This window comes from Papio anubis, chromosome 19 (genome assembly GCF_008728515.1).
Source record: "Papio anubis isolate 15944 chromosome 19, Panubis1.0, whole genome shotgun sequence".
NCBI lineage: Eukaryota > Metazoa > Chordata > Mammalia > Primates > Cercopithecidae > Papio > Papio anubis.
The window spans coordinates 54,734,657-54,757,094 of NC_044994.1; the positions used below are offsets into that span (position 1 = coordinate 54,734,657).

The 22,438-nt window shown below is 33.7% G+C and overlaps 1 protein-coding gene across 11 annotated transcripts in view; it reads right to left on the reverse strand.

Annotated features, from left to right (window-relative positions):
- The window catches only part of PIGN (phosphatidylinositol glycan anchor biosynthesis class N), a 138,027-nt gene that overhangs the window by 57,710 nt on the left and 57,879 nt on the right, over window positions 1-22,438 (reverse strand). For 10 of the 11 annotated variants that reach the window (XM_003914445.5, XM_017951820.3, XM_021930195.2 and 7 more), the window contains 4 exons: window positions 7,644-7,722; window positions 6,205-6,387; window positions 2,972-3,111; window positions 99-198 (listed from right to left, as the gene is read on the reverse strand). In XM_003914445.5, the coding sequence (XP_003914494.4) occupies window positions 99-198; window positions 2,972-3,111; window positions 6,205-6,387; window positions 7,644-7,722 (502 nt within the window). The remainder of the gene's footprint in view (window positions 1-98; window positions 199-2,971; window positions 3,112-6,204; window positions 6,388-7,643; window positions 7,723-22,438) is intronic. The other variant, XM_009192841.4, reaches the window with a different exon arrangement.

Below are 22,438 nucleotides of genomic sequence, written 5' to 3' on the forward strand. Positions count from 1 at the left end.
ATGCATTCCAAAGAAGGAATGAAAAATAAGGTCATTTAGTACTAGTTACAAATATATAAAAGAAATTTGCAAATGTTTTAATCTGATAAGTTACTTACTAATACTTCAATGCCCAAGGTAAAAACTAACAGGTACCCAACAAAATGGCTCAGAGGATAGGTCAACAGTGATGTGACAAGGTCCTGAACAACTTGAAATCTGTTTCAAATAAAAAGACTGATTGAATTTTAAAGTCAGGTCATACATAGTATAAAAATACAAACTTCGCACAAAGCTAAAAAACTAGAGAATTTTCCATTTATAGATGATTTAAAAACTAAAATAAACTCTAACGGATTTGTTTCAACGGCTTTACTTACCTAATTTTTTTTTAAATCTAGAAGTATTTTAGGGAAAATATAATTTCTGAATTAATTTGAAAATGATCGGCCAGGCGCAGTGGCTCACGCCTGTAATCCCAACACTTTGGGAGACTAAAGAGGGCGGATCACCTGAGGTCAGGAGTTTGAGACCAGCCTGGCCAACATGGTAAAACCCCATCTCTACTAAAAATACAAAATTAGCCAGGCTTGATGGCACATGCCTGTAATCCCAGCTACTCGGGAGGCTGAGACAGGAGAATCGCTTGAACCTGGGAGGTGGAGGTTGCAGTGAGCTGAGATGGTACCATTGCACTCCACCCTGGGCAACAAGAACGAAACTCTGTCTCAAAAAAAAAAAAAAAAGAAAGAAAAGAAAAGAAAAAAGAAAATTATCACAAAAGTTTGCTTGGTTTTTATAAGCATTAATGACAATAAATGAATCTTGTTTGATCTTAGTTTAAATATGGGTTCATACAATTACAGATGCAACATCAGATATAAAACACAATGAATCCAAATGCATATAAACTGAAAAATTTTTAAAAATTCACCCAAGTAATCCTATATTTAAATCTTAATGAAATAAAGGTAGGGTTTCCTAATCCAGTTAGGGAAAAATCTTAATTACATTTTTTAACTGAGCTAAATACCCTTTTCTAAACCCAATTTAAGATGTCACTAATTGTACACTAATTACAATTAGGTGAACTCATCACCATCAAAAATGTATTACATACTTGAGTACTTTTTATATTTTATCACTAGGAAAAAAAAGTTAACATTTGTAGTGCATTATTAAGTAAGTAATTTTAGAAGGTCAGTATCATTTGGTTTATGATCTTTCTCTGATTGAAAGCAATGGCTACAGAATTTCATCAAAACAATGAAGGTGCCATGTAGGAAAGAAAAGCTAACACCAGTCAAAAGGGAATTTTTCTGTTCTTCTTAACAATGAATAAGCACAGAGAATCAAGAGATAATTTTGTAAAATCATTTAGAAGATCATGAATTTTTATGTCTTTTTCCTACATAATCTATCAAAAAGATAAAGATAGGACACAACATACTTTCAAAATCATGTTTTCCCTTAAAATTTAAATATATATGTTTTCTTCATATAGGACATTTAATAATTCAGGAGAGGTTCTGTACTAGATACGATTTTCTGCAAGGACAAAACATTTTGTTCTAAAAGTTTAAAAACCAGACTAAATGACATTTTTAAAAATTTGAAGTAAATATGCATATGCAACAATCCTAATCCTTTCAAATGGAGAGGTAGCAGTATGTTATTTGATCAATGCCTTTTTGTCTTATAGTTAACATTTTAAGCATTTTAATATTAATATTAATTTTTGATATTTTTAAGTTATTATTATTATTATTATTGGAGACAGAGTCTCACTCTGTCACTCGGGCTGGAGTGCAATGGTGCAATCTTGGCTCACTACAACCTCTACGTGCTGGATTCAAGCAATTCTCATGCCTCAGCCTCCTGAGAAGGAATTACAGGTGCATACCACCAAGCCCAGCTAATTTTTGTATTTTTAGTAGAAACATTTTGCCATGTTGGTCAGGCTGGTCTTGAACTCCTGACCTCAAGTGATCTGCCTGCTTCAGCCTCCCAAAGTGCTGGGATTACAGGCGTGAGCCCCCGCATCCAGCCAATTCTGAAATATTTTTAATATGTCATGTTTTAAAAGATGGAAGAAGTAGTCAAAGTTAAAGTTAAGAAAAATTAAAATAAAAGTATGCATAGTGTCAAGATGCACGTGTTAGGCCAACCTGGGGGATACCCTTATTATATAACAGGCTCTCATTCTTTCATTGACTTTAGGGGTCTGGTTTGCTCAGAAAATACGTTTATATCCACGACTAAGTTTAAATTATAGATTACTGGTGTAAAAACAGAAACCAATAAGATCTGCAGTGTGACTCTGGCTGCCAGTGAGCATGAACTAGTATCCCTTCTAGTGGTTTTATTAAAAGTATTTGAAACTGGCCAAAGAGCCTTACTTCTAATTTTTCTACAATGTTAACAATACATTCTATTTTAAGTACAACCTGTGAGGAAGTACTTATAGGTAAAACCACAGCACATGTGAAAAATATAGACTAATTTCTGTGTGTAAATATTACCATATTAGGTTTAACTACAAAGTTTAATTTATCTATATCTATAAGATCGCTAGGAAAGGAGGAGTCAAAATGTATGGAAATAAAACATGCTAATATCTTTGTCAAATATGAAGATATATTGGAATCTGAGATGATGACACAAGTTCAAAATGCAAGTTAGTCTAGGCATAGTATGATCAATATTAATCGTTACTTCTATTCCATTTTTTCTATAAAAGATACACAAATAAGTGAACACTGCCACTTCAGAAAAATAAAGATGAAGTCAAAAGGGAAAGGTATAACTAAAATAATGTTTATATCCTATCCAACATTTATCAGTTATAAATGAAGTGAGAAGGATTGGAGATTTGAAAGTACAGTATTATAAATATCTTTGATGACTTACAGTATAGAAATCTAATGCATTTTAAATACAGATTTAACTGTCAATGAAGTGAAAAAATAAGGCAGCAAGATGCATTACTTACTCTCTTAGAACCGCATACCATATTGGCACTGGCAACAAACCATATACGTAATATGTCCAGGGACAGGCTTGAATCAGCAGAAAAAATGCTACTAAAATGCCAATAGCTACAAAACTGCATGGCAGGAGATGGCTTGGTTTCTGAAAAATCAAACAAAACATTGAAATACTTCCAAACCAATGGTAATTGATAGGTTTTAAAAGAGATTTTATAAAGTGAAGAAAACCTATGACTTTCTTTCAATGGTTATACAACTAGATAATTAATCAAAGAGCTGCATTAAGACAAGGAAAAATATGTTATTTAAGGAGCATATTAGAAAGGAAAAACCTAGATAACCTGGAATTGTTGCAATTAAGCAATTCTCAACTTAAAAGTGACTATGGCCTTAAAGTTTGTTTGCAAGTAACTTGTTCAGAATTCTGAACATGTTTCCTTTTAGGAATAATTTTGTAAATGTTGATTGAGTTCTTTGGATAACTTGCAAAAGCCTATTTAATCCGTAATAAGGTATGGGACTTAATTTTCATTTGGAACAATGTCCTATCTATTCAAGCTCCAACGTGACATGCTACCTAAGCTTCTCTCTCTATTGCCCACCGAATAGAAACTTCATTCACTCATATGCACTATTCCCAATCATCTGCCAAAAAAGAGAATTCATCAACGTAATTCACTAGTGATAGTCTCCATGGTGTAAGGGTCAGGGACTTTAAGTACAGGAGATTATCCTAGATAATCTAGGTGGGCCTGATTCAATCCGTTGAAAGGCTTTAAGAGCAAAACTACAGGTTCCCTAAAGGAGAAATTTTACCTGTTGAGTGCAGCTTCAGCTCCTGCTGGCGAGTTCAGTCTGCCTTTCCTGACAGCCTGACCTGTGAACTTAGGACTTGCCTAACTAGGCCCCACAATCACATAAGCCAATTTCTTATACTACATCTCTTAATATATATTGCCTCCTGGTTCTATTTCTCTGGTTTTTATTAATTGACGTACCAACTCGTCACTAAATAAAGTATAAATGCTATAGTCCAGCATTTGAAGCCTTTGATTACTTCAGCCTAATCTATATTGTATTATTTCTTATCAGTCCCTCGAACAAACCTCCCACATTCTACACAAAGTGAACTATTTATTTTGAAGGAAGCATGGCGTAGAAAGAGAAATAATTCAAGTATCAGAAAATGTGGGTTCTGTCATTTAAAACCCATGTGTCCTTGTGAAAAACATGTAATCTTTCTGAGCCTAAATCCTTCCATCTGTATTATGAGAATCATAACCACCAATATTTAGGGTAGTGTTAAGCCTAACTAAATAACTTATGTAAAGCACCCAGGGCAGTCCCGGAACAGTGGGGCTCAATACATATTACTATTATCCCAGCATAATAGTACATCTTCCCAAATCTGCCTCTGTTCATATCATTCAATTTGCTTTAATTCTCAACCTCTCCCTAGATTCTGACTGTTAAACTCCCACCAAGACTTACTTTTTCCTGTTATTGACACCCTAAAGTCAGCTCTCATATTTAAAATGTGACAGTCTTTTTATTATCCCAAACACTTAACACATCATCAAGTTTTCTTTTGTAGTCAAGTATAGATACAGTGACCTATGCCTGGTAAGGTGGTCATATGTGTACATCTCTTACCTACTTTATTAAATTCTAAACTCCTTGATGGCAGATTCTGAATCTTATATTTCTTTTATAGCCTATACAGCAAGCTTGTCCAGTCTGCAGCCCACAGGCCATGTGTAGCCCAGGACAGCTTTGAATGTGGTGCCAACACAAATTCATAAGCTTTCTTAGAACATTATGAGGTATTTTGTAAATTTTTTTTAAGCTCATCAGCTATTACTAGTGTATTTTATGTGTGGCCCAGGACAATTCTTTTTCCAATGTGGCTTAGGGTAGTCAAAAGATTGGACACCCTTGCCAGCATCTCGCATTGTACCATACACTCAATTAAATATTGGCTGTATTATCAGATTAAAGAATAAAGAACTATCAGCTATGAAATCTTGTTAACATATCAATATAAAAACATATTTTTTCTCAATAAACTGAATATCAGGATAAACATGAAAAGGCAATCTCTGGTCCAAGACTGCTCTGGATTGAAGTCTCAGTCCCTCACATGCTAGCTGAGTCGCCTTTAATAAGTAACTTAATCCTCCTCAGCTTCAGCTTCCTTTTTTGTAAACATAAATTATATCTACTACTAGCACTGTTATGAGTTCTAAGAATGCCTAGATATAATTCCCATTCCAGCCAATTTCACATACACTCAAATAATTAAAATTACTTGGGGGAAATTATTTAAGATACATTAAAGCATTATACAAAATTATAATAAACACTAATGGCCTTACTTCCATTACAGAATAATAAAATATAAAATTGGAAAAGTTACCACTGGAAATATCTGCAGACTATTATTAAAAATACACCACCAGGATATATTACTTTTTAGAGAACTTGAACATGGTAATAATCATTAAAGAGAATGAAGCAAAGGAAATGAAAGAGGCATATTCTCCCTGGTAAATGATAGTTAGAAATATATTTTAAAAGAGTAAAGTGTTTTAATGTAGCAAAACCATATATGTACTGTTACATTGTCTCAGCAATATGAAGTATCATTAAAGAGATTTTTTTAATTTTTATTTTTTCACTGAAAGCATAAAGTAGGAACAAATTCTTAAAATAAGAATACATGGAAAGGTCTAGAAATCTGCATTTTGAGAAACTTCAGAAAGTTAAAAGAAGGTAAGAGTAATTTAAAAATGTATACATCTTTTAAGAAGAAACACTATGAGCAAATAATTTTATTGCTTTTTAGCTCCTAAACATTTAATATCAGATAAAATTAAATACAGTTTTGAAGTAGTTTTCTGACCACTTGTACTAGAAAGATATGGAATACTTACAAAATGCTAGTTATAAAATAAAACAGAAGATCAACACCATTAATAACATAGGAGCACTTAAATTACTTACACCTCTATCTTTATAGCCTTCTTAAGTTATAGGATCATTATTATCAATATATCTTTTTCTCAACTGAAGAAACAGAGATAACTGAGGAAAAATCCAATACAATAAAAGCAAATGAAAGATAAACAAGAGTTATCTTAGAACAAGGACTTGCACATCCTATAAACTCATTACACTGGATTCAGTACTAGTGATTTTATATCATCATCTGAATCTTCACATTTTCTAAACGTACCTTAACTTCTTTACTAACACCTTTTATAAGGTTGGAATGAGACTTGATGATCAACAAAGAAGCATAAGATATCCATCCCACAAAACCAATAACAACATTGATGCCCAAAAAGAATCTGTCATATGTGTGATAATAGGACAATCCTTTCAACGCTAGATGAATTAGCTCCTTGCAAAGGGAGACCTATGGAGAAAAAACATATATAACTTGCTAACAGAAAGAATAAGAAAATCTACATTTTAAAGAAAGGAAACTTTTAAATTCCTAACAGCCAAACCATTGTATTAAAATTAGTGAATAACTGTAGATGATGGATTAAGAATAGATTTTAATTGTTCGAGGATCTTCTTTTAAAGTATGAGAAAAATTCGGAATAAAATGAACTTTTTAATCTTAGTAAGAAAGGGCATTTTAAATGTAAACTATTTGTGTTGTATATGTGTGTTTGTGGAAATGATCTTCAGATAACTCATAAAAGAAATGAAGGCTCTCTAATGTAGGTCCCAAACAATGATGATGGCCATATTTATAATTTTTACTTTCTCATATGAGAATACTCAAATCAGTTATAAAACATCATTAAGTAGCTTAATATTTTACAGGAGAAGAATAGCTTATCATTTTAAAACCATCAAAAAAAAAGCATTAGAAATGCATGAATTGGCAATTATTTAGGCAATTTTAGAAATGAAAACAGAATTCTTTTCTACTTTAAAATTAAATGACCATTTAACAAAGAAAAATTAATGAAAAACATAGTGAGATAGGAGTTTGGAAGAGTCCAAGTTTCAGTATGAATCATTAGACTTTTAATAATGTATAGATAATTCTGAGTGGCAAACATATAGTGTTCTAAAATATTACACATAAGTAGGGTGACAAAAACTTGGCATCTATTTTCTCATTTTAAAAAATGGTAATAGTTCATTTCTAATGCTAACCTAAAAAAATGTGGGCTGGGTGCAGTGGCTCACGTCTGTAATCCCAGCACTTTGGGAAGCCAAGGCAGATGGATCACCTGATGTCAGAAGTTTGAGACCAGCCTGGCCAACATGACAAAACCCCATCTCTACTAAATATACAAAAACTAGTTGGGCGTCGTAGCGCATGCCTATAATCCCAGCTACTCAGGAGGCTGAGGTAGGAGGATTGCTTGAACCTGGGAGGCGGAGCTTGCAGTGAGCCGAGACTGTGCCACTGCACTCCAGCCTGGGCGACAGTAACTCCATCTCAAAAAAAATTTTTTTTACCCATAATATTAGCTGAAAAAAGAGAGAGATGTCCATTGCTAAAGCAGCTACTCAGGAAATGCAATCCTTCCTTGAGGGCTCAAGAAAGCTCCCTGGCCTGTCTACTTTGCTCTCCATTGCCATATTTTTCTCCTCCCCATCCCCAAAATGATAATCAGCTATTTATGTCTGTAAGGCCAGTATACTTACCACTTCATCAAATTTTCTGTGCTTTATATAAGATCTTGCTTTTCTTAAAATATTGAACTGTTTGGAATCAGAAAGCAGTCTATTAAAAAAAAAAAAAAGAATAGGTTTAAAGGGTTTCCTCATTCCAAGTATATATTTCTTTTCTTTCCCTTAATTAAAAAAGACAGTGAAAATTACAAAACAACAAACAAAACAAAACAAAAATCAAAGAAAAAAACCCGAATTGTATTGCTGTAGGTTCTCTGAAGTCTTCTAGAAATAGCTTATAGTTAAATTTGGTTTTCTTGACTCAAAGTTTCAAATGCCAAACTACATTTATGAAAGTCAAATAATCCATCATTCTGAAGAAATGTAATACTCTGGCTAACAAAGAAATTCTGATTAAATGGAAGTAATTAACAGAACACCAAATGTATGGCATGAGCTCTGCCACTCAGTTGTCCTGTGCTCACGACAGACTTCACATGATTGAGGACAGATCCATCAATGTACTTTTTATCCCTGAGCCAAACACGGCCTGAGAATTCTCATTATCAAAGAGCTCCAGGCAGAGCCTAACCATCATTGGAAGTTAACGAATAATTTGAACCCATTTGCTATTTTTATACTATATCGTATACCTTTTTCGTTCCTCTTTCATTTCTCTTTCCACCATTTCCCTGTCCTGTTTTACCACAGTAGAAACGTTAAATACACAAGAGAAATACTCCTAAAAAATACTGCATAACCCGAAACTATATAAAACAAAAGTCATTAAGTTTATGGAATGTAGAAATTGAGGAAATATAACCAGAATTTAATTGCCTTAATGAAATAAATCAATACATTTAAATTCAAATTTGAATATATGCTGCTTAACTAAAACCTACATGTCTAAAATGAATGCCTTTACATTTTAAAAATGCATGCAAAGTTATTTAAGGCTATATTAGGTTGGATCACATGACATTGATGTTTCATAGGCCAAAAACTACTAAATTAAATATTGGCAATTGCACACGGGTCAACATAATATAATCACTTATCTTCTTTCTACTTGGCTCAAGCAGTCTCTGAAGAGATAGGACTGAGACTTGTACAAAGTAAATCTTTTAAGCAGTAATTATTAATTTGGGAGGGGGAAGGTCAGACACTTCTTTCAGAATCTGAAACTCTTGTCTAGAAAATGTACATAATCCAAAATTTAAAATATAATTTCAGAAAATTCATAAACCCAGAAGCTTATCTATGAACTCCCTCAGAGTTCCATGGGATACTCTGATTAAGCATCTGTGCTTTCGCTTGGGACAGTGGCTCACGCTTGTAGTCCCAGCACTTTGGGGGACCGAGGTAGGAGGATCACTAGAGGTCAGGCGTTCGAGACCAGCTTGGGCAACAAAGCAAGACCTCATTTCTACAAAAAATAAAAAAAGGATCTGTGCCTACTCTAAGAGCTCCCAGATATTCCAAGTCATGGGAACCCAACCACCCTGGGTTCTCATGTTGCAGACTGCAGAAAAATTCCCCACCACTGGACTCACTGGGATTTGGAGGGAAAAGGTGCCAGGAGGCAAAAACACATGAAAAAAAAAAACCAAGTTACTTTAAAATGTTGCTTTGATCCAGTTCTCTGTCCCTTCAGACACCATACATCTTGAAGTGTTTTCCCAGAAGCCTTAGTATAGCAATTACTGTGCCAAAGTGCACAGGCATTTTTTGGAAGGCTATATCTAAGTTGAGTTTCCCAAATTTCCATAAAAGCTTTCTAGTTGACCTCCTTCTTCTTGCTCTGATCCACTCAGCTTCCTAAAATACTGATTGCATCCTCTCACTTACAATTGATATGGGCATCTCACGGTCTACTTCATCAATTCTAATCTTCCTGGGCATCTCACGGTCTACTTCATCAATTCTAATCTTCCTGGACTACTGATGACCCTCTGCTGCTACTTCACTTAATTTCCCATTATTGCAAATGTGTACCCTCAGCTGCATAATGGTGAAACTCTTCAAGCTTCACTTATCTGGAATCGTAAAGATCTTCCCCTCTTTGCTTTCCAAAATCAAATATTCACCATCCTTTATGGTCCACTCCAAATCTCACTTCACATCATTAGCACTTCAGTTAGTGATCTAATGATCAGTTTATTTCTCTTCAATTAAATTTTAACCTCCACGTGGGCCAAGGTAATGTCTTATATTCCATTAATATCCACAATAATACTTAGCAAAGTGCTAAAGCACATAAAATGAATCAATAAATCTTGATTACAATGCTATCAAAATATTGCAGACCTAAAAAAGGAAGAAAAATAAGAGACTAACATACATTGCCATATGTAATGTACCTAAAATTTTAAATAAAAAGGAAGAAAAAAAGCTTGTTTGAAGTTAAATTATTTAAGCTAATTTAACAGATATTCTGTTAAGTGAAGTCTTATGAAGAATGAGAGAAAAAAAATCTTAAGGAGAAATATTTACATTACATATTATGCTATGTTATATTATATTGGAAATACTAAGGTAAAGAAACAGGAGTCAGGGTAATTTGTAATTTTTCCTAAATGCACTATTTATAAACCTTGGGACATGCCAAAGGTTTGCAATATATCTGGAATTCACCAAAATGTTCTACACAAGCCTCACTGTATCACCATGACATCAAAGACTCTCATACACTTGTCCCCAAATATGTTTTCTGTTTAGTTTTCCATCAAATTGAGAGGGTATATAAAGTAAATTTTCTTGGTATCACATACTTTAAACATAAAGAGGTTTTGTAAGAAATATAAAGTCTAGAATATAGAGTAAAATACGTTCCGATTTACGTAAGCAAAACCAAATAACAACAAAATTAATGGGGGTTGGCAGGGGAGTAATTAAAAGAATGCCATATATGAACTAAAATGAACAAGGGAGATCTACACATATAAACATGGATAAATCCTGAAAACCAAACTAAATAGAAAAAAGAATTGTTAAATAAAATAGATTTTTAAAATAGGGATTCAAGCGTATTACACCATTTTATTCCCCCACCCCCCCAAAAAAAAGAATCTAAATATGGTAAAATGTTAACATTTTCTTAAACCTGAGTTGTGGGTAGAAAAATTTTTATTATATCCTCTATTCTTTTCAGCATGTTTGAAATATTTTATAAATAAAACTTGAAATATAACAAGAAGGATATACATATATCATGTATACTTATGTATTCTTATGTACTTCATCAATTATATTCTATCAATTCTTATCTACTTCATCAAAGCTATTTTTTTTAGCTCCCACATATGAGTGAGAACATGTAAAATTTGTCTTCTGTGCCGCTCTTATTTCACTTAACATAATGATCTCCAGTTCCACCCATGTTGCTGCAATGACAGGATTTCATTCTTTTTTATGAATGAATAATATTGCATCATGTATATATACCATATTTTCTTTATCCCTTAATCCACTGATGGGCACTTGGATCGATTCCATATTTTAGCTACTGTAAAGTAGTACTGCAATAAACATGGAAGCGCAGATTATCTTTTCAATATATTGATTTCCTTTCTTTTGGATATTATTGGATATTATTCAGACTGTATTCTTGTACATATGTATACGTGATATATATATAGATACATAATAAACTGCAATTTTGCCTCCAAAGGAAAAGACTATAAGACTGGAACACAGGAGGAAAAGTGACTTTTTATTATTGTTTGTATAAATTTTATTGTGTTCATGCATTACTTGTTCATCAATACTTTAAAATAAAATGACTAAAACACTAAGATTTAACCACAGCTTCTGGTTATGCCAGAGAAGCTTTGGGCATAGCAATGTTCCCACCAAGAACAACTAGAAAGCCCAATAAAATAAATCTGAAGGTACCAAAACAATCAAGTAATGAAAGGCTAAGATCCTAGAGAGAAGGAAACCACAGGGAAGTAATCCAAAATTCTCCAAGTGTAACACTGAGGGAATCTACCATTTTTATTCTTGGCACAAAGCAAAAGGCTGAGAATTAGGGGATATAGTTGCTGCCAGGAAGTAGAGAATCCAAGAGTCTTTGGCAATCTTGGAGGACCAGAGAGATAAAAATTAAAGTTTTTAGCTGCCAATGCAGCCAGAACTTGAGGACCTAAAAAGGAAGAAAAATAAGAAAATAATGTACATTTTCATTGTGGATTTTTAAAAAAAGACATTTTAAAAATGCATCTGGAATTTTAAACTAACACATATTCTGAGGTGAAATCTTAAGAAGAGTGAGAGAAAGAGCTTTTATAAGAAAGAAATACTGTGTTATACTATATTATTTGGAGAACTCAGGTAAAGAAAGAAAGGCCAAGTCTTGGTGAGAAAAGAGGTGAAAAAAAAGGTAAGTCTGACACTTATTTGTGTAGAACAAGAGGACAAGAAGCTAAGAAGAATGCTCCTGAAAAGCAGACAGAAGTTTTGGTAGTCTCAAGATGTACAAGAGACAAAAATTGGTATTCAGTGACCACCAGAGAAGAAAGGTTCTAGATAATACAAGGTCTGTATTGGGATCCCTGAGATACTACACTCTAAGAACAGAGATAAACCAGAGATCAAAGGAGGCTTAAAATTGCAGCACAGCCTTGAGTCAGCCACTACTCTTTGTGGCCATCAGAGAATAAAGTAAAATTTCTCTGGAGAAAAATGAAATAATCCAGAGATTCTAAAACTTTTAATATATAAAGATAAGCATTCATTTAAAAACTACCAGACTTAATAAACAAGACCAACTGAAAAAAAAGAATAGAAACAAACTCACAAATGATTTAGTTATTGGCATTATCAGGTACAGATGCTAAAATAATTATGGTTACTATGTCAAGAAGACAAGACAGAAAATTGTACCAAAGAACAGAACCTATTTTTTTTTTAATAATCAAAATGGAAGTTCTAGAATTTAAAAACATGTAACAACCTAAATTAAGAATTCAATAACAGCAATCTAGACACAGCAGAAGAGAAATCTGATGTAACTGATGACAGAATCAGTAGAAAATATCTTGCCTGGGCTGGGCACGGTAGCTCACACCTGTAATCCCAACACTTTGGGAAGCCAAGGTGGATGGATCACTTGAGGTCAGGAGTTTGAGACCAGCTTGGCCAACATGGTGAAACCCAGTTCCTACTAAAAGTACAAAAATTAGCCGGGTGTGGTGGTGCATGCCTTTAAACCCAGCTACTCAGGAGGTTGAGGCAGGAGAATCGCTTGAACCTGAGAGGCACAGGTTGCAGTGAGATAAGATCATGCCACTGCACTCCAGCCTGGGCAACAAAGTGAGACCTCAAAAAAAAAAAAAAAAAGAAAAGAAAAGAAAATATCTTGCCTGAAGCTTGAAGAGCAAAAAGACAGAAGAATACTGAAAAAGATTATACAAATAGAATGCGATTCATGATGAAACAGGTCTAATACGAATATAATTGGAATCCCAGAGAGGGAGAGATGGAATATGGCAGAAGCAATATCTGATAAGATAAAGGCCAACAATTTTACAAAACTAATGAAAGATACTAATCCACAGATTTAAGAACATCTACAAACTCCAAGCAAAATAACTACAAAGAAAACCTTGTATATGGACAGGGCAGTAACACTGCTGAAAACCAGTCAAAGAGAAACCTTAAAAGCAGCTGGGGGAAGAGGACAAATTGCCTTCACACAAATGACAATAAAACAGTTGGTCACTGAACAGGAATGATGGAATGACATCCTTAAGTTGCTGAAAGAAAATAACTGACAATCTAGAATTCCACTTGAAAAGATGTTTCAAAAGTAAAGGTAAAATAATGAATCTTCAGACAAATAACAACAGAAAAATATCTTTCATTGGCAAATGCCCTTGAAAAGAAATGTCATGTCACAGATAAGAAATACAGAAACGTGGAAAGGAATGAAGAGCAAAAGGCACAGTGAATATATGAGTAAATCTAAATAAATGTTGATAATACGAGGCAATAATAAGTTGAAATGTAGCAATATACTTATAATTAAAATATATAATAACAATAACATCAAAGGTATGAAAGAAAGTTATTTAAAGTATTCTAAAGTCCTAGCAATGACTGGGAAGGGGCAGAGTACTAATTTACATTAATTTAATTTATATTAAACTAACAATGAGCCCAAAATGCTTGTTATAATCTTTAACATAACCATTAAAAGGATGTATAAATAACAAGCCAATATGTGGGCAGGGGAGGGCTGGAAAATTAAAATAATTTAAAATAGTTAATTAATCTGCAGAAAACAAAATGAAACAGAAAAAGGAACATAAAACAGATGGGATAAATGGAAAACAAACGCAAATATGTCAGTTATTATAGTAAGTATAAATGGTCAGAAAACACCAACTAAAAGAAAAAAAGTAGAATACTGGATAAAAAAAACAAAAACTACAAAGTCAATTATGGGCTACTTAAGGAAGCCATATCTTAAATGTTAGAACATCAAAATGTTAAATGTGAAAGGATATAAGAAAAGACATAACACACAAATACAAACAATGCTGTTGTCGTTATACTAATATAAGTCAAGGCACTGACTTTAAGGCAAAAGTCTTAAGGTAGGGTTAGGGCATTGGCAAGGGCATTTGCCAATGACACACTAGAATGCAAAGACTAAGGTAATGCTGAGAGATGCAAGGCACAATAGAAAGCCAAGGATATTTCTGAAGAAGAAAAGGCTACAACAGCAGCCAGCAGTGTCATTTTAGTCTTAGGAAAAGTTGTTCTAGTAAGTCACATAGAGAGTTCGCACCACACTTCCTGTGCCCAGACCTCAGAATTCACCCATCAAACCACAGAAGTAAAAAATTCCCATTCTAAACCTTATTCAGGCAATAAATCCAAGCACTTTACACATTTTTATCACTAAAAGCTGATAATTTATTGAATGTTATTCAATAAATATTAAATATTGTATTGTTATACATGAATTAACACATAAATTATTTATTCCATGATACAGAAAAGTTTCTACTTCTGAAGGGCAAAACCTTTTGCAGGGAATTCTGTTTATCTGAATGGATGGTAAGAACATTTCCTATCTATTTTTTTAGCTCCCACATATGAGTGGGAACATGTAAAATTTGTCTTTCTGTGTTGCTCTTATTTCACTTAACATAATGATCTCCAGTTCCATCCATGTTGCTGCCAATGACAGGATTTCATTCTTTTTTAATGAATGAACAATACTGCATCATGTATATATACCATATTTTCTTTATCCCTTAATCCACTGATGGGCACTTAGATTGATTCCATATTTTAGCTACTGTGAGTAGTACTGCAATAAACATGGGAGTGCAGATTATCTCTTCAATATATTGATTTTCTTTCTTTTAGATATATATACCTAGTAGTGGAATTGTTAGATCATATGGTAGTTCTATATTTAGTTTTTTGAGGAACCTCCATACTGTCTTCCATGGTGGTTGTACTAATTTACATTCCCACCAATAGTATACAAGGAGTAGAGAGTAGACTGGTGGTTACCAGAGGCTAGAAGAGTATGGGGAGAAGGCAATGAAGAGGGTGGATTAATGGGTATAAATAATACAGTTTGATAGAAGAAATAAGACCTGGTGTTCAATAGAGCAGTAGGATGACTATGGTTAGCATTAATCTATTAAACATTTCAAAATAGCTGAAACAGAATAATTAAAAAGTTCCTGGTGTACAGAAAAGATAACTATTTAAGGTAATGGACATCCAAATTTCCCTGATTTGATTATATGAATGTATCATGTATCCCTAAAATATGTACATAATGTATCAATTTTACAAAGAAACTTTTCAAACTAAAATTCCTAGATTACTCATATAAACTAAATTTCTACTTAACTTCCTTATTTTATTTTTATTTTGATTAATATTTCTTTTATAATATTCAGAATCCAATAGCACATTTTTATCAGTCCCCTCTTAATGAATGCATATGCCTAGCACTTCCTTGCTTCTAGGTTGATAGCACAAACAGTGACAAGGACATCTGGAATGGATTCAGAATAGCAGCAAGATCAAATACAGGGTTGAAAATTAACTTTCCCTAAGGGAAGGCTGAAGAAACTACATAATTTAATATGGTGAAGAGAAGACTTCTGGAACGAAAATATGTTCTCAGATGCTAATAAAAAAGACCCTGATTAGTTATTCTTACTTGTGAAAAGTAAATTGATTTACTTGGTACAAGAATCTTTGTTCAGAGAACAGGTTTTCTTTTCAAGAAAGAAGTTTAAACATTGACACGAAAGAGTTTAGATTCTTTCCAGTTCCCTCTAGACCTATCTTTCTTCTTTTCCTAAAATAATACAAGTTTTAGATATAATATAGTATAATAAAGATAAATTATTCATCTATAAAGTCTCTGGGATATTTGCAATGTTAATTAACTCTCATGCTCTTATAAAGAATAAGCCAGCAATGGAATGTAAATTTTTGATTAACATAAATGACCATAATAGAGGCTGGGTGCAGTGACTCAGGCACTTAGTACTTTGGGAGGCCAAGACAGGAGGATTGCTTGAGGCCAGGAGCTCGAGACTAGTCTCGGCAACATTAGCCAAGCATGGTGTTGCTCACCTGTAGTCCTACCTGCTCAGGAGGCTGAGGCAGGAGGACAGCTAAGGCTCCAGTGAGCCATGACTGGGCCACTATACTGCAGCCTGGGCAACAGAGTGAGACCCTCTTTCTAAAAATGAAATTTTAAAAAATTAAAGACTATAATAGAAAAAAATCCTTAAAGCCTTAATAATAGCTGAAAAGTTACATAAGTGATCAAATCTGCACTTAAATGCCTACAAGATGGTGGAAAATGAGGATAATAAAAACATAAAAAGGAGGGACCCACTGTTCTACTGATGAGAAAAACCAAAGTACGTCGAGTGAAAAAGAAGGCACGTTAAGAACTAAATGGCTGGAAAAAACTTATCATGACATTAAATTGCTGATAAGAACTTTCAAAGAATATTATCATTTATTCCATAGACCAAATGGACTTCCTAAAATCAGGATGAAAATAAGAGTGAGGAAACTGAAAGATATTAGAAAGTAGTTGTACCATGAATATCCAATTCATTTCAGCTTTTGAATTAAGATAATGAGAGTCTGAGAGCAAGTTAGTTTAACAAGAAAATATGGTATTATCCAAATCTACTCAGTTTTTGAATTTTAGATAAAAGGGAGAGTTTGAATAGTAAGGGGCATCTAAAATACTAACTGAATGTTTGGTTCCTATGTGAGGAAAATTCGTTGGCATAGTGAGATTTCAGATAGGAAAGGATACTTGAATGCAGACAATGGGAAACTTAGAAGGTCAGAGAAAAAGGAGATCCACTAATTCCGTTGCATGCTATAGCTCATTATATCTTTTGTGACTATAAAAATGAAAAAAAAAAGTGAGATAAAACTGTATAGAAAAGGTTTCTTAAAGTTCTATTTTTATGAACTAATTATGAACCCTAATGCATGAAGGAAGCATCACATAGAGAGACTGAAACACTCAAATTTTCACAAAGGTGTTATGACATGAAACTTGGCTTACCTCCCTGACAACTCCTTATTCAGAAATGGAATAACTTCTTAAGAATAAAAACTTACTATGTCTATATAATGAGCTGCCAGTAAGATCCGACTTTGAGAAAAATGATTAAATAAACCATAGCAACATTAGTAGACCAAGCATTCCACACAAATACCATTATTTACTATATTACTGAACTATACACGTGATCTAAACCTGCTTAAAAGAATACTTACCAATTTCATTAAATTTACGAATTTACCAAAAGATCTGATGGCATTCCCTTTAAAAACATAAAGGTACTAAATTACATAGCATTTGAGGCAGAAGGAATGGCAAAAAAAGACACCGGATTAGGAGAGAGACGGTCCAGATTCAAGTTTCAGCTGTAAATCTCACTAGCGAATCTCACTAACGAAGGACTTGGGAGTTTCAGGTTTTTTATCTATAAAGTGGAGGAAAACCTGCTTCCCACAACTCACAGGTACCAGTGAATGACATGTGTAAAATGCAAATCTAACCATGCCTTAAAATCCACACTACTTTGAGGACAAAGTACAAATGCAAAACCTGCCTGTGAGGAGAGATACGGTCCCTGCCCATTCCTCTTTTGCTCTTTCTTGCACTTCTTCAAATACCAGACATCATATGCCTTAGGGCTTTCTCCAACATGCTTTGAAATTTTTGTGGTGTTTCCTTTCAATGTGTGTGCATGGGAAAACAGGCAAAATTTATTTTGCATTTTGCCTATTTTTCTTTGCTAAAAATCTTTATGTCTCTTTATGCGCCTTTATGTAAACCTATTTCAGAAAACTATAAACTACAGAAATACTTCTCTTATAAAAATATTTTTCTCATCAAAAAACATGTAATTATTTTTAATAGTTAAATACAAAAAAGAATGAGTAAAAAAAAAAATCACTGCCAGAGCACATATCTTACTAATGTCAGCATTTTTGGTTAAATTCCCTTTTTATATATATATATATATAATTATATATATATTACATTATTATATATACTATATTATATACATACACACACACGAATTTTTAATGTAGTTGTAATCATACCGAATGTGTAACTTTGTAAGCTGCATTTTGTTGATGATTATATTAAAACATTATTCTAAGACATATTAGAACCTGAAAACAGAACATTTAATAGTCGCATAGTCCATCTAGTAGACATGTTATTATTGTTCAATTATGTGGTTTTCCATCTTTTTGATTATAAGCAATCCTAGGATGAATACCTTGGGGCAAATAGTTTTTCACATTCACTTCCTGAAGTTCTGTATCACACAATGGAATTACTTGGTTAAAGATTTTAAATACTTTAAGGTTCTTGATAGAGTGGAATTTCACTCTCCAAAAGAGTGATTATATACATGTATACTACAACAGCAATTTGTGTCCATTTAGCGACATAATCATATAAAAATCATTTTTGCTAATATCAAAAATGAAAAAAGTATTTCTAACTTGAATTTGTTTTCCTTTGATAAATACTATGGTTGTATTTGGTATATATTCTATTACAAAAATACTTCCTTAAGTCTTGCTTTAAAATGGGATGCTAAATAAAGCTATAAAACTAAACTATCTTTAAATATTTTAAAATATGAATGAAAAACATGAAAATCAGTGTTTTCACGACATCATACATAACTCACAAAGAATAATTTGGAAAATCTGAATAACAATTCTGAAATACAATAAAGTTATAAAAGTTTTATGACTTACTAGTTGGTGATTACTAGAACCCACCAAGGGTTTTAGTAACCCAATTTTATAACAGTTTACAACTAAAACAGCATGAGAAAAAAATCTGAAAACAAGAATATCTGGATCAGTCACTGTATTTGTTTTTTGTCCATGCAATTTCTATTTTTATTAACAAACAAAAGCAGTTTCAAAAATATTATTATATATATCACAAAATCCCATAAGACTTCACCTGTTTGTCCTAAGATTCTTTCAACATATATAACATTTAAATAATAATTAATTTATCATACTTTCTAGTGATCAATACATTTTTCTACATTCTTCCAGATAAACTAAATATTGATGCCACAAATTCATGGTAAACACTATAGTGTTTGCAAACTGACAAGTTTATGTCATTTTTCTAAAATTTTACCACAGAAAATATCATTTTATATTACAGGTGCTGAGTGATTTATTAGGCTGGAACAAAAGAACTAGTGTAAACTATGATTAAGGAACATAAAAATCATTGTAATGAAATGCTTACATGTCCTTAAAAGAGTCATGTGAGCTTTTTAAAGTCTCTGCATCCCAGTTTCATCATGCATTGAAAATCCATTTTATGAAATGTAAAAATAGGGAAAAACAATACTAGCACTTCTTATGCTTTCTCCCTGTCCTTGCCCAGTATTCCAGTCTCTAGTATCCTTGACCGAGGGATTTCACCCAGCCTCACAGCGTCAATTAATACTAGTGTATGGATAATTTCCAAAAGCTATATTGAGAGCCTGATTCCTGCTCCTGAGCCTTAGACTCAGATTTCCAACTGTCTATACAGTCACACCATGATGCTGTTCTACAGACAGCTCGAACTCAGCAGATCCACAACTGAACTTGGCCCTCCTCCTATGAGCAGCAGTTTAGTAAATCATAATGTATGTCCAACATCTCCCAAAACAGGAAGTTTCACACTTCAACGCTTCCCCTTTCCCTTACACCTGGCCATTGCCTAGGGCTTAATGATTCAACTTCCATTATACCTTAAATCCCTAACTTCCTTCCATTCCTATCTTGTCAATCCTAAAGCAGTATTTCTCAAGGAGGACACTGGGAAGGATAAATCTCACTCTGGTTAGTGAGAGATTCTGTGCCAGACTGCCTGGGTTCCATCCCAGCTTCAATGTTTACTAATTCTGTTATTTGGGGGAAGTATCTTTCTGATTCAATTTCCTCATGTGAAAATGAGATACAGGTGCTCCTCAACTTAAGCTGAGGCTACATCCCAATAAACCCATCATAAGTTGAAAATATCTTAAGTCAATGTCCATTTACACCTAACCTACCGAACATCATAGCTTAACCTAGCCTATCTTAAATGTACTCAGAATATCTACATTAGGCTACAGTTTGACAAAATTATCTAACACAAAGCCTGTTTTATAATAAAGTGTTGAATATCTCATGTAATTTACTGAATACTGTTGCTGAAGTACGGTTTCTATTGAATGTGTATAGCTTTCACACCATCATAAAGTTGAAAAATCCTAAGTCAAACCACTGTAGCCGAAGTATCTGTAATAACAGTACCCACCATATCCCGCTGTTTTAAGAATAAAGTGAGCGAACACTGATACATTATTTAAAACAGTGCCTTGCATACACTAAGTACATAATAACTGTGAGCGGGTAGTCACTGAGGAAAGTAATGGTGCAAGACCTCATCATTTGCTTGAACAACTGCAACAGTCTGGGTTTGTTGTTGTTGTTGTTGTCTGGGTTTTTTTGAGACAAGGCATTGCTTGTTCACCCAGACTCATGCAGACCCAGACTCATGCAGACCCAGACTCATGCAGACCCAGACTCATGCAGTGGCATGACTGAGGTTCACTGGAGCCTTGACCTCCTTGGCTCAAGTGATCCTCCCACATCAGCCTCCTAAGTAGCTGGGACCTATATTCTGTGGCATTTTGCTTACTCCAATTATCCAGGCCCTAACAAACATACATAATGGTGGAAGGAGAAGATAGGACTGATGATGGAAATGGCAATTAAAAATACATGGCGCTATTTTCCCAACAAGAAAATGCATGGGAAACTACACATGGAAAACATACCAATAAACTTATAAAAAAAAAATCCCTATGAAATGTTCTAACTCTTGATTTAGGATATTTACCTTCTAAATTATTTTTTATTCCCACTTTTATAATGTCAAAAACATCCTATTATTCCCACAAGAATTATTCCTAAATTTAAAAATATCATATATAAAACAACTATACATAAAAAAATCACTATACTATTCATGACATTACAAAAATATATATATAAGATTCCTGAATTTCAAACTTGGGGAAAAAGATTTGATTATTTTCTCCCCCTCCTTTCAGACACTTGTGACTGGTGTGGCAAACTGAGGGCTTTCAGAGAAATCATCTTTGGAGATGATGAGATTTGCTTGTGGTAAAAAGTATAAACAAAAAAATGGCTGGAGGCCAGCCAGGAGGAATGCCAAAGAAACTCCTAAATGATCAGACCACAGAGCTAGTAACATAATTAAAACCACTAGGCCACAGAAGGTATTTTACATTTAAACAAGGAACTTTCGAACAGATGGGGTCCATAAGAGATCAGGAGGAAAAAGTACCCAACTCCAGAATCACTGCATAGATAACAGTGTTAGTTCAGGGCACAGCTGAATACTTACATGCAGCCACAGAGAACAAGACAAAAAGAAAAGAAAGGTAGAAGAGTTCATTTAGGTTGATATAAGGAAAAAATTCTCCTTTGTTTTCACATTACCAAAGTGGGTTTTGAGTCATTAAAATATTTTAATAAAATGTTTAAAATATTCATTAAATTCTATAAGCCCATTATTTCTAGAGGGCTATCATATTTTAATATTGCATTTGCATCTACTGTCCCTTAGCTAAAATACATTTTCTTTAATATATTTAACATGAAAAATATAAGGCAAAAAAAAACCCTATTAAATTTCTTCTATTTGGCTTTAAAATAAGAGTCATCATAAAAAAATATGAAAATATAAGCATACAAAGATGTCTCCCTCCCTCAGTGGTGTGCTGAGTGCTGCGCACACCAGCTCCCAAGGGCAGATAGTGTACAACTCTTCCCTTTCTCTAGTCGCATCATCCTTGGTAGCTTGAAATTGATCATAGTGAGCGTATTTATACCAATGAAATTGGCAAAGACTATTAATGGTAGTCTTTCCCTCTCTCAGAGAGCTGAGCCTCTTGCTAGCACATCACTGCCATACTTTCCCACTTTAAGTCCACGTTCTTAGCTGTCTCAGACGACTGCAGCCTATAGCAATTAGTGTCAGTTAATGAAAGCTGGTATATTGGCTGTTATTACCTCAGAAGTGTGATGAGCTTCTGAGACTTCTTGCGTCTCCATCTCAGCTGCTCTCTGAGGTATCAACAAATCAAAAGTCCTCTTCCCAACACTGCCTTCACTGAAGTTGTCTTGTTTAACTTCCCTACTTCCTATAAATTTGCATCCCTCATCTGTGGGTTTGGTGCTCCTCAACTGTTCTGACA